At 44.1% G+C, this 13,176-nt stretch overlaps 1 protein-coding gene across 1 annotated transcript in view; it reads left to right on the forward strand.

The window, feature by feature from the left end:
* tmed1b (transmembrane p24 trafficking protein 1b) overlaps positions 1 to 13,176 on the forward strand; it is a 41,882-nt gene continuing 28,706 nt past the window's right edge. The window contains exons 1-3 of the mRNA XM_080029659.1: positions 1 to 263; positions 2,443 to 2,540; positions 2,653 to 2,842. Coding sequence (XP_079885785.1) covers positions 9 to 263; positions 2,443 to 2,540; positions 2,653 to 2,842 — 543 coding nt within the window. The 5' untranslated portion in view covers positions 1 to 8. The remainder of the gene's footprint in view (positions 264 to 2,442; positions 2,541 to 2,652; positions 2,843 to 13,176) is intronic.

Raw genomic sequence — 13,176 nt, forward strand, 5'->3', positions numbered from 1 at the left:
GAAGGGGGATGCGAAGGAGATGGCTGAATTTAGATAGCCCTGTGTTTGGAGATATCTTCACCATGGACCTTCACCGGAGGAAAGAGGGGAGCAAAGGGCATCTGCTCGTCATTGCACTGGTGTTCTTCTGCTCGTGTTGGGGGTCCGTGAGCTGCTTCGGACAGAGCCTAGACAGCGAGTTCACGTTTCAGTTGCCAGCCGGAAGATCCGAGTGTTTCTTTCAAACGACGGTGAAGAATGGGACGATGGAGGTCGAATATCAGGTGACTGCTTCGTGTGTGGCCAGCGGACAGCATTCCTTCAGTGTGCTCTCATTTACATGCTACCTGTTGAAGACTGATAACAAGAGATTCAGGAGCACAGTGTTGGTGGCTAACATTTGCTACCCCTCGCTCCTTTAGCTAGCTGAGCTGACATGCTGCTACTAGTGTACTGTCTGGCATAACGTTACTCTGCACATTTTGATAAGTCAGCATTAAACCAATGTTGTAAGCTAACAACAACTCATATTCCTCCATTCACTTCCTCTAGTGGGAGTTAACGTGACACGGACAGACCTTATAACCACGTAACATACTGTAGTTCAAATTTCCCGGAAACGGCGATAAACTGTAGAAATTAATCCATAGCGTCAAATCAGACTCTTTTTTCTAGCACATTGAAATAAAATAATGCGTGCTTCCCGAAATGGCCTTACTTAGAAATATTAATGATAACATTATACCATACAGTAAATGTCAGTAAACTAAATTGCCCATAGTAAGTCTGAGTAACTCACCATGTAATTGACAGGTTGTACACGTATGTCTTAAAGTTTCACATCCTGGTAGTCTGTGGTTATCCAGCCGGTGTAGGTTATGAACGGACGTCCTGGGCTTGTCCCCATAACATGTCTGTTGTCCGATATTAATATGTAGGCAGGCTACCAGTTTAGTTTTCCATTCTTTTGTGTGTTGATTTATATTGAAACTAAATTAACACTTTGAGTGGTTTTGACAGGTCCAGGAGTGCACGGGGAAATCTCCATTCTAGTCCTGACCATACTATTGTCATTGCTTGTTTTGTTACAAAAAATAAATAAATAATATAATTCAAAAAACAAAAACGTTTAAAAACTAAAGATTTTCAGTTTACTTTAATAGAAAAAAATGAACATTAACATGCTGGCTGCTGGAACTAGTGAATTTAGGGCGTTCTTTGCTCAAGAACATTACTTCAATGATTGTTGCTAATAAATTGATCAACTAATTGTTGATAAAGCCTAACTCTACCACTGTACAAACAGTGCATCACCACATAAAGGTGAACTGTAAACTATGTAGACTCATGTTGGTCAGCTCTCCAGAATACCACACCAGGTGTGTCTTCAGAGGGCTTAAAATACATTTTGCTTTGAGAATCTGTGTGGCTTTTAGGCCTTTCACACCAAAATGAACCAAGAGTCAGTTCCAGGCTGGTGTTGGGGTCAGTTCAAAACTGGTTACAGCCTTATCCCAGTTATGAACCGGTTGGTTTCACATCGACCGGAGACAGCCATGGAGCCGGCAAGAGAGCAACGTCATGACGTCACTGTAAACGTGTGTGTACGTCACCCGACGCCGCTGCTCTTGTGGCTAATGCTAAAGCTACCGCTAGCTTTAAGCACAACAACAGCGGCGAATACGTCTTATTTTTACACGTGTTGGCTCTCGCTTTGCTTTCTTAAGCAAACAGGACCCATACAGCGTATTCTTGCCGGTCAATTTGATCACTACGTTCAGTAATTATGTTATGTTTACGTCTCGTAGTAGCGGTGTTTTTAAATATGGCGGGCATGAGGTTTGAGTTGCTCTGGTTGGTCAGGATAATCCCTCCCCCAGCCGCTGGCGCAAGCAGTTCTTATCAAACCCTGCTCAATCCTGGGGTATGAGTTCCCCCGGTTTTTACGGCCCGGAGCAGGCTCTCTGGCGGTGTGAAACCAAAACACTGGCTCTAACTCCGAACAAGCCCAGAACTAGCGCCGATTTTGCGGTGGTGTGAAAGGCCTATTTGTGGTTAAGACACACACCATGTAACTGCAGCCGACCTGATACAGAATCATCCTTGGGACCTTTGCTGCATGTCATACCCGTCTCTCTACACGTGGTAAATGGTAAATGGACTTGACTTAGCGCTTGTTAGCCGATTTTCTCAGCCACTAAGCGCTTTACAATTCTTACCACATTCACCCATTCATACTCACACTCAAACACCGATGACAGTGGCTGCCATGCAAGGCGCCCTCTGAACCATCGGGAGCAATTTTGCATGCAATATTCCTGTCTGTAATTGTACTGTCACTTTGTAGTAATGGCATGTTGCCCCCCCAAAAAACCTTCAAGACAAAGGGAAAAAACAATACTGTAGAATATCCTAAGTGAGAGCTTGTGGCTCAAGTGTGTATTTGTGTGTGTGCTCATCCAGGTTATAGCCGGTGCCGGTATGGATGTAGACTTCACCATCGTGTCACCAGAAGGCACCATGCTCATCGTCGAGTCCCGGCGGTCTGACGGAGTCCACGTGTAAGTGTTACCTCACATTGGGCCTGATTCCTCCATGCTTTTCCAGACCCAGCTGTGTCTGTCGGACGTGTCTATTTACTGTATCTTTGACGTCTATTTGCTGTTATTCCAGGGTGGAGCCCACAGTGGAGGGAGACTATCAGATCTGCTTCGACAACAGCTTCAGTCGTTTCTCAGAGAAGATGGTGTTCTTCGAGATAATCATCGAGGGTCAAGGAGGAGACGTGGGCGGAGATGAGGAGTGGGTGGGAGCGGAGGAGCCTGACGGGAGCCTTCTGGAGTACAAGCTGGAGGACATCAGGGTGAGACGCTGCTTGGTACAATGCGTTAGGGGAAAGGAAATTTAGTCCAAATTCAGTTTATTTAAGAGGAGGACAGTGCAAATGAATAAAAAACTGCACAAGCACAAAACAGGACAGAGCAAAACAGAACAGCTAACAAGGTAAAACAACAGAGCAGAGAGTACAAAGATTAGAAAATACACAACTGTTGAGCGCAATAAAAGCAGAAGTGAAAATAAGAAATACATACACAGCTCCGGAAAAAAAGACCACTCCAAATGTTCAGTGTCTCTTGTTTTACTCTTTAGAGGCATATGTTTGAGTAAAATAAACATTTTGATTTTATAATATAAACTACTGACAACATTTCTACCAAATTCACAATAAGAATATTGTCATTTAGAGAATTTTCTATTAAGTAATGTAGAGATAGAGATTTAAAGAGCTATTTCACCGGTGGAAATATGAAGGTACCTACAGTATCTCACAAAAGTGAGTACACCCCTAACATTTCTTCAAATATTTCATTATATCTTTCCATGCGACAACACTGAATAAATGACACTTTGATACAATGTCAAGTAGTCAGTGTACAGCTTGTATAACAGTGTACATTTACTGTCCCCTCAAAATAACTCGACACACAGCCATTAATGTCTAAACTGTTGGCAACAAAAGTGAGTACACCCTTAAGAAATTTTTTCCAAATTGGGCCCAAAGTGTCAATATTTTGTTTTGCCATCATTATTTTCTAGCACTGCCTTAACCCTCTTGGGCATGTAGTTCACTAGAGCTTCACAGGTTGCAACTGGAACCCTCTTCTACCCATTCATGACGACATCAAGGAGCTGGTGGATATTAGAGTCCTTGCGCTCCTCCATCTCCCGTTTGAGGATGCCCCAAAGATGCTCAATAGGGTTTAAGACTGGAGACATGCTTGGCCAGTCCATAACCTTTACCCTCAGCTTCTTTAGCAAGCCAGTGGTCGTTCGGAGGGGTGTTTGGGGTCGTTATCATGTTGCAGTACTGCCCTGCGGCCCAGTTTATGAAGGGAGGGGCTCATGCTCTGCTTCAGTATGTCACAGTACATGTTAGAATTCAATGAACTGTAGATCCCCAGTGCTGGCAGCACTCATGCAGCCCCAGACCATGACACTCCAACCACCATGCTTGACTCTAGGCAAGACACACTTGTCTTTGTACTCCTCACCTGGTTGCCGCTCCACACTCTTAACACCATCTGAACCAAATAAATGTATTTTGGTCTCATCAGACCACAGGACATGGTTTGTCTTCAGCAAACTTTTTGTGGGGTTTCGTGTGCATCATCTTTAGAATAGGTTTTCTTCTGGGATGACAGCCATGCAGACCAGTATGATGCAGAGTGTGGCGTATGGTCTGAGCACTGACAGGTTGACCCCCCCACCCCTTCAAGCCCTTCAGCAATGCTGGCAGCACTCATACGTCTATTTTCCAAAGCCAACCTCTGTGTACGACGCTGACCACGTGCACTCAACCTTCGTAAACTGGGCCACAGGGTGGTATTGCAACATGATAACGACCCCAAACACACCTCCAAGACGACCAGTGGCTTGCTAAAAAAGCTGAGGGTAAAGGTTATGGCCTGGCCAAGCCTGTCTCCAGACCTAAACCCTATTGAGCATCTTTGGGGCATCCTCAAACAGAAGGTGGAGGAGCGCAAGGTCTTTAATATCCACCAGCTCTGTGATGCTGTCATGAATGGGTGGAAGAGGGTTCCAGTTGCAACCTGTGAAGCTCTAGTGAACTACATGCCCAAGAGGGTTAAGGCAGTGCTGGAAAATAATGGTGGCCACACAAAATATTTACACTTTGGGCCCAATTTGTAAATTTTTTCTAAGGGGTGTACTCACTTTTGTTGCCAGCAGTTTAGACATTAATGGCTGTGTGTCGAGTTATTTTGAGGGGACAGTAAATTTACACTGTTATACAAGCTGTACACTGACTACTTTACATTGTATCAAAGTGTCATTTATTCAGTGTTGTCCCATGGAAAGATATAAAGAAAAATGTGAAGAAATGTGAGGGGTGTACTCACTTTTGCGAGATGCTGTATGTAGATAAATACCTATGTGTTATAAATGTGCAAACATTTTAGAAATTGGTTCACCCTAGCCTGAAAAAAGGCAAAAAGAGTGTTTTATGGTCTCTCTGACTGTCTCTAGCTCAAAAGTCAGAAATACTCCGGCTACCACAATGCACTGCGCCAGCAGCACTCCAAGACCCCGCCCACATTTTCATAGTCTCGTCTCGTCTGACCTCTGACTCCGATGAGAGTTGGTAAACACACTACTTCCCATTACAGTTCTTGGCGATACCTCGACCAATACAGACACTATGTAGATTCCACAATGAATATTTTTTTCTAAAATATGAATGTATAGTTTCCGGTTTCACTGTAAAACGGAGGGAAGGAAACGCGCACTAGTCTAACTTTTCTTCAGTTTACAAGATAGTGAGCTGTTTTCAACAATGCCTGCGGCTAAAAAAAACTAGCCTAGCCTTCAAACCAAACCGGAGGGGAAACTAAATATTCTGGGCGTGAAGAGGACAATCTGGACGGGAGTGACGTATCTTCGCTGTGGACAGGTTGTGTGGACCAGGCCTGCAAAAAGCACTCGCATACAGGTAAGACTTTCAACGTATTTAACTATATGCAATTATAGCTGCTGTCAGGGGGGGAGGGGGCCTTGCTAAACTGTTTCAGAAACAAACTAATGCAGCAGCAACCATGTGTGTGTTTTGTAATGCAACTAAAGAAAAAACTTTTCATCAGACTATCATTTTTAGTGAGTGCTCACAGCTAACGTTTCACTTATAGTAGCCTAACTGTTGTATTATATGGTGACATTTCAGAATCCGATGTCTACACCCTCCATGTCAGCTGTGTTAGTGGGGTAAAAAGTTGATCAATGGCTGTCTCCCACTCAACTGCAACCAAGGCCGCTGCAGTGACGCTTCTGAGAGGACATCTGTCCCCTACATCAAATTCAGGAGCATTCTAAGGCTCTGCTAATATGTCCTCACACCTCAACCTGTGCCCTATCAGCCACCAGTCACTCATTTAAGGCTAAATTGTAAATATTTTTTGTTTATAGCTCATCTTTTGTATCTTATATTTATCATGTTCGTATATTGGACATTTTACTTTTAAGAATTGTTTCATTGTGTGTTACCTGGTTTATTTAGCATTGAGCATGATGCCACAATATTTCCCTTTGTGAACAATAAAATATCTTATGTTGTTATTACCTTACCTTGGACTCCTGTCTACACCCATGTTCACCACTACAGACTTGTTGGTTGGAGGCTGAACAATAGTAACTGATTTTGATGCACAGATTACTGTATGTCATATTGTTTTTAAAATACAATTTATGGGGTAAATGTTATAAATTCACAAGGATGCAAGGTAGGTTCATCATTCTGAAGCAAAGGAAAAACAGATACAAAGAAAAATTAAAACTGCGAGCAGTGATGACCGGGCCCTCGCACCTGGCCGGCGTCGGCGCTCCGGGCGACCGCGTGAGAGAACGCGCCGCAGTCTCCTCCTCTTTGCAGCACGCGGCACAGTAATACCTGTCACCAGAAGTGTGGAAGTTGCCGCGACGCGCTTGATACGGATGCGAGGAAGTCCTCAGGCCTGGGATCTCACCAGGCGGGTGAAGTTTGGAGCACATAGAACAGTGCAGAGAGAAATTACAGCGACTTCCTGTTTCGTGGCGGTAACATCGAGAAACTACGAAGGCCACGGAGCCGATAGAACCAGCTTCCAGTGTTATCATGGTGGCTGTCTCTAGACCTCCCTGAGCTGCTTTGAGTTTGATTTGATCCAAGTTTGTAGGATGTGTAAGTAGATATTCAACATGCAGTATTTACATTGTCCAGCAGGTGGCACTCTCTTCCTACTTAATGTAATGTAATACTGCCATCTAGACCTCCCTGAGCTGCTTTGAGTTTGATTTGATCCAAGTTTGTAGGATGTGTATATTCAACATGCAGTATTTACATTGTCCAGCAGGTGGCACTCTCTTCCTACTTAATGTAATGTAATACTGCCATCTAGACCTCCCTGAGCTGCTTGAGTTTGATTTGATCCAAGTTTGTAGGGCTTGGAGGTAAATCACCAACATGCGATATTTACTTTGCCCAGCAGGTGGCGCTCTCACTTTACATGAATATTATCATGGTGGCTGTCTCCAGACCTCCTTGAGCTGCTTTGAGGTTGATTTGATCAAGTGTGTAGGACGTGGAGGTAAATAAGTAGCGTGCAATATTTACTTGACCCAGCAGTTGGCGCACTCACTTTTTCTTAATATTATTGTGTGGGCTTACTCAGGCCTTGGGTCTCATTAAGCATATCAAATGTTGAGAAGATCAGACAGAGTATGGTGGAGTTAGGCCAACTTCCTGTTTTTTTGGCAAATACTTCAAAATAAAAGACTTCCTGTTGATTTTGGGGCGGGGCGTCAAGAGGCTTTTTTGTTCGTACTGGGATTGTACATTGCTGTATGAAATTGTGTGGTTCTAAGTACAACACAGCCTGAGCTATGATCAATCAAAGGGTTCATGACGTCCGTTTTTGATGTTTTTTGGCGAATCAGGCGCCGGTGCTGCGAGACGGTTATTCCGGAAAAAACGAGCTTTCGGGTATATCATCTTCCATGTCGGAGGACATACCCTATCATATTTTTTTTTTGCACAAAAAGTTGTTATATGTGCACTTTACTCTGCAATCCTGCAGAGTAATGTGGAGTTATGACACATGACGGAATTTTGGCGAATATCGGCCGGCATTGCGTCATAGTAATGCGGAATCAAACACATTTTTTTTTGGTGTATCCTCATTGTCTTATGAGTGTCCCTAGAGTTTTCGTTTTGCTAAATATGTTCCTGCTAGGAGTTATTAATTTTTGAACATTGTGATGATTTTCGAGTCAGAAATTCACATATTTCAAATTAAAAGACTTCCTGTTGATTTTGGGGCGGGGCTTCAAGAGGCTTTTTTGTGGGGCCTGCAAAGATACATTTGGGTTTAATATTTGGTGCAGCTAGGTATAACACGGCCTGAGTTATGATGAATTAAAGTTTCATGAGGTCCGTATGTTATGATGTGTACGTCAACTTTGACCCCCAATAGATCACTGGTACTGCTGTGATTTTGAAATCTTTCCGCAATTTAACATCGGGCAAGCGTTTTGAGTACTTGAGCAGTGGTTTGACGTCCCTGGCGTAAAAACTCTAGGACGAGTTCGTCCTAATATAATTTCAGGCTTCTAGCCCAATTTTTGAGCATGCATTTCCTGAAAAACTGTTTGTGGCCATAGGGGGCGCCGTCTTTGAGATCAAATCCTGAACCACTGATACATTGCAATTTTTTGCAGGTCTGATGGGTACGCAAAGTTTTTCAAGTTTTGCATGACGGGAAGGGGGTGAAAAGTGCCAAAAATTACTACAAATAATAAAGAAGAAGAAGAATCCTGGCGGTTTCAATAGGGCTTCGCACCGGTCGGTGCTCGGACCAGGCCCCCAGGATGCTGCCTTCTCCGAGCAGTCAGCATGGACATGTGGCCAACCCATTGGTATTGCATGGTAAGGGGTGGAGCTTATTTTCATGCGGCCCGTAGGCAGATGTCCCTGTCCACACAGTACAAGCAGCGAACAAGATTGTGTCTCTGCACATTTTTTCTGGATATCAATCATAGGCTCATACTTATCTTTAGACCATATACTATTAAAATGTAAGTTTTCTCATTTCAAAACGCCACCTCAAGCGTGTTATTAGCCCAACGGCTTTTAACGGCTTTCAGTTTGTTTTCGCCAGGCTAGATGCTACAGAACGAGACAGCCGCCTCCAGTCCGCTACGCTTGCCGCCCTCTTTCTTGATAGGTCCATAATGCCGCTACGTCCATGCTACGTAATGCTTTGGGCCGCATGGAATTTCCGGATTATGCTTCCTTGTTGCTTCTCTGCGCCTATGAGCAGCTTTCATTGGAATGAATGGGCGCCATGTTTCAATACGGTGTCCATTTCTCTATATGTCCATGGCTCGGACCCTAATAAGAATATTAAAACTGCAAGCAGTGATGAACCGGCCCTCGCCCTCTCGTGCTGGACGCCGGAAGCGCGGAAGTGTCCGCGACGCGCTTGATACGGACGCGAGGACGACCTCAGGCCTGGGCTCTTACCAGGCGGGTGAAGTTTGGAGCACATGGGACAGTGCAGAGCGAAATTATAGTGACTTCCTGTTTCGTGGCAATGATGCAGAGAAACTATGAAGGCCACGGATCCGATAGAACCGGCTTCCCGTGTTATCATTGTCTCTAGACCTGCCTGAGCTGCTTTGAGGTTGATTTGATCAAGTGTGTAGGATGTGGAGGTAAATAAGTAGCATGCAATATTTACTTGACCCAGCAGTTGGCGCTCTCACTTTATATGAATATTAGCGTGCAGGCTTCCTCAGGCCTTGGGTGTCATTGACCATAAAAAATTTGGAGAAGATGAGACAGAGTATGGTGGAGTTAGGCCAACTTCCTGTTTTTTTCCAATCCAACTTTATTTATAAAGCGCTTTCATCAAACCAGAGCAGAGACAAAGTGCTGTACAGGCCTAAAATAAGGTACAATAAAAATAGATAAAAAATAAGTAAAATAAGGTACAATAAAAATATGTAAAATAAGGTACAATAAAAATAGATAAAAAATGAATAAAGCTAAGGTAAAAATAATATCTAAAATAACAAAAATAAGGTACAATAAAATAACATCAAAAGCCAGCGAGTAAAAATGGGTCTTGAGGTGTTTTTTAAAAGTTGTGATTGAAGGGGCCTGTCTGATTTGGAAGGGCAGATTGTTCCACATTTTTGGAGCAGCGATGGAAAACGCTCTGTCCCCTCTCAGCTTCCTCTTTGAGCTGGGTACTGCCAGGAGGAGCTGATCAGCTGAGCTCAGAGAGCGAGCAGGAGAGTACCGGTGAAGCAGCTCAGAGAGATACGGTGGGGCAAAGCCGTTTAAGGATTTATAAACAAATAAAATAATTTTAAAATGGACTCTAAAATGCACAGGGAGCCAGTGGAGCGAGGCCAGAATTGGTGTGATGTGATCCCTCTTTGGTGTCCCAGTTAAAAGTCGTGCAGCAGCATTTTGAATGTGCTGAAGACGGGAGAGGGAAGACTGGCTGACTCCTAAATAGAGAGCATTGCAGTAATCCAGCCGGGATGTAACAAAAGCATGGATTACTGTTTCGAAGTTTTGAGTGGACAGGATGGATTTTACCTTTGCCAGCTGCCTTAAGCGGAAAAAGCTGGACTTCACTACAGCACCAATCTGCGTGTCAAGTTTAAAATCACAGTCTATCTTAAAACCTAGATTTGTAACTGTTGGCTTTATATACTGTGCCAAGGGGCCTAAGTCAACTGGGGGGAGCTCACGGGAGCTACTGGGACTAAACACTATGACTTCAGTTTTTGTGTCATTCAATTTTAAGAAATTTTGGGACATCCAGGCTTTAATGTCACTGAGACAGTCAAGTAGAGGTTTCACTGAGAGGGCATCCTTGCGCTTTAACGGTACATACATTTGTGAATCATCCGCATAGCAGTGGAAGGAAATACCATGTTTTCTCAGAATGGAGCCCAGCGGAAGTAAATAGAGGGAGAAGAGCAGTGGCCCTAGAATTGAGCCCTGTGGGACCCCATAAAGCAAAGGAGCAGAGGAGGATGTAGAGCCAGCAAAAACACAAAAAGTTCTGTCTGTCAGATAGGACCGAAACCATTCCAAAGCAGAGTCATTGATACCCACAAGGTGTTGCAGACGAGACAATAAAATGCTGTGGTCCACTGTATCAAAGGCAGCTGTGAGATCAAGTAAGACTAAAACCACATAGTCACCGGAGTCCGATGCCAGCAAAATATCATTAAAGACTCTTAGTAATGCTGACTCAGTGCTATGAAGGGTTCTGAAACCGGATTGGAAAACCTCAAACAAATTATGCTCAACCAGAAAGGAGCTGATTATGAACAATTTTCTCCAAGATTTTAGATAGAAAGGGCAGCTTGGATATGGGTCTGAAGTTAGCTAACACTGAGCGATCAGTTGGGGCGGCAGTGGCGAAGTGGGTAGGGAGTTCGCCTCTGGTGTGCAGGGTCGGAGGTTCGATCCCCCGTCTACCCGCCACATGTCGAAGTGTCCCTGGGCAAGACACTGAATCCCGAATTGCTCCCGATAGTTAGCTTAGTTAGCTTAGCACCCTAGTGCTAAGCCTACCCTGCGTGGTAGCTGCTGCTATCGGTCTATGAATGTGTGTGTGAATGGGTGAATGTGTACAAAAACAATGTAAAGCGCTTTGAGTCTGTGATAAACGGAGATATAGCGCTATACAAGTCCATTTACCATTTACCATTTACCATCAAGACCAGGTTTCTTAATGAGGGGCTGGACTGTTGCATGTTTTAAACTAGTAGGGACCACACCGGAGGACAGGCTGCTGTTTATAATGTTAAGAACTGATTGCCCTATGCTGGAGAAGACTTCTCTGAAAAGTTTTGGGGGGATAGCATCAGAAGGTGAATCTGAAAGCTTGATTTTTTTCAACCACCTCCTCCAATAGGGGCAAAGTCACTGGTTCGAACTGATGAAGAGCAGCAGAACACGGGACAGAGACAGAGGGGTCATAGGCAGCATTTGAGATCAGAGCTCTTGTGGAGATGACCTTATTAGTAAAAAATTAAAGAAAATCATTGCAGAGTTCAGTGGAGGATTCCAAGCAGGCAGTCTGTGAGGCATTAAGAACAGAGTCAATGGTTTTAAACAATACTCGCGGGTTATGACGATTTGATGAAATTATGTTGGACAGATGTTCCGTTTTTGCTTCTTTTACAGTGTTTTGATAGTGACGCCAGCAGTCCTTTAAGATTTGATGTGACACCTGCAGCTTGTCTTTCTTCCACCTGCGTTCAGCTTTGCGGCATTCCCGCCTGACAGCTCGAGTTTTGTCATTGAACCAGGGTTCAGGTTTTTGTTTAACTGGTGCCAGAGAGTCCAAGATGTTTATGCAGGAGGAGTGAAACCAAGAATTTAGTGCCTCTGTAGCAGAGGACATCTGGTTAACTGCGACACACTGTTTAAATGCAGCAGAGAACTGACTGGCAGTGAGTGAGTGGGTTAATGCTCCGACAGTACCGAACAGGAGCGGGAGCTTTAACTGTAGCACATGAGAAGCTGACCTCAAAAAGCACAGGCATATGATCAGAAAGAGCAATATCACAGATCTCGAGGTTTAACACAGACAAACCACAAGAAAGCACAAGATCTAATGTACAGGTCCTTCTCATATAATTAGCATATTGTGATAAAGTTGATTATTTTCCATAATGTAATGATAATAATTGAACTTTCATATATTTTAGATTCATTGCACACCAACTGAAATATGTCAGGTCTTTTGTTGTTTTAATACTGATGATTTTGGCATACAGCTCATGAAAACCCCAAATTCCTATCTCAAAAAATTAGCATATCATGAAAAGGTACTCTAAACGAGCTCTTAACCTAATCATCTGAATCAACTAATTAACTCTAAACACCTGCAAAAGATTCCTGAGGCTTTTAAAAACTCCCAGCCTGGTTCATTACTCAAAACCGCAATCATGGGTAAGACTGCCGACCTGACTGCTGTCCAGAAGGCCATCATTGACACCCTCAAGCAAGAGGGTAAGACACAGAAAGAAATTTTTGTGCGAATAGACTGTTCCAAGAGTGCTGTATCAAGGCACCTCAGTGGGAAGTCTGTGGGAAGGAAAAAGTGTGGCAGAAAACGCTGCACAACCAGAAGAGGTGACCGGACCCTGAGGAGGATTGTGAAGAAGGGCCGATTCCAGACCTTGGGGGACCTGCGGAAGCAGTGGACTGAGTCTGGAGTAGAAACATCCAGAGCCACCTTGCACAGGCGTGTGCATGAAATGGGCTACAGGTGTCGCATTCCCCAGGTCAAGCCACTTTTGAACCAGAAACAGCGGCAGAAGCGCCTGACCTGGGCTACAGAGAAGCAGCACTGGACTGTTGCTCAGTGGTCCAAAGTACTTTTTTCGGATGAAAGCAAATTTTGCATGTCATTCGGAAATCAAGGTGCCAGAGTCTGGAGGAAGACTGGGGAGAAGGAAATGCCAGAATGCCTGAAGTCCAGTGTCAAGTACCCACAGTCAGTGATGGTCTGGGGTGCCATGTCAGCTGCTGGTGTTGGTCCACTGTGTTTTATCAAAGGCAGGGTCAATGCAGCTAGCTATCAGGAGATTTCAGCACTTCATGCTTCCATCTGC

Source organism: Ammodytes marinus (genome assembly GCF_949987685.1).
Source record: "Ammodytes marinus genome assembly, chromosome: 6".
NCBI classification, from domain to species: Eukaryota; Metazoa; Chordata; class Actinopteri; order Uranoscopiformes; family Ammodytidae; genus Ammodytes; species Ammodytes marinus.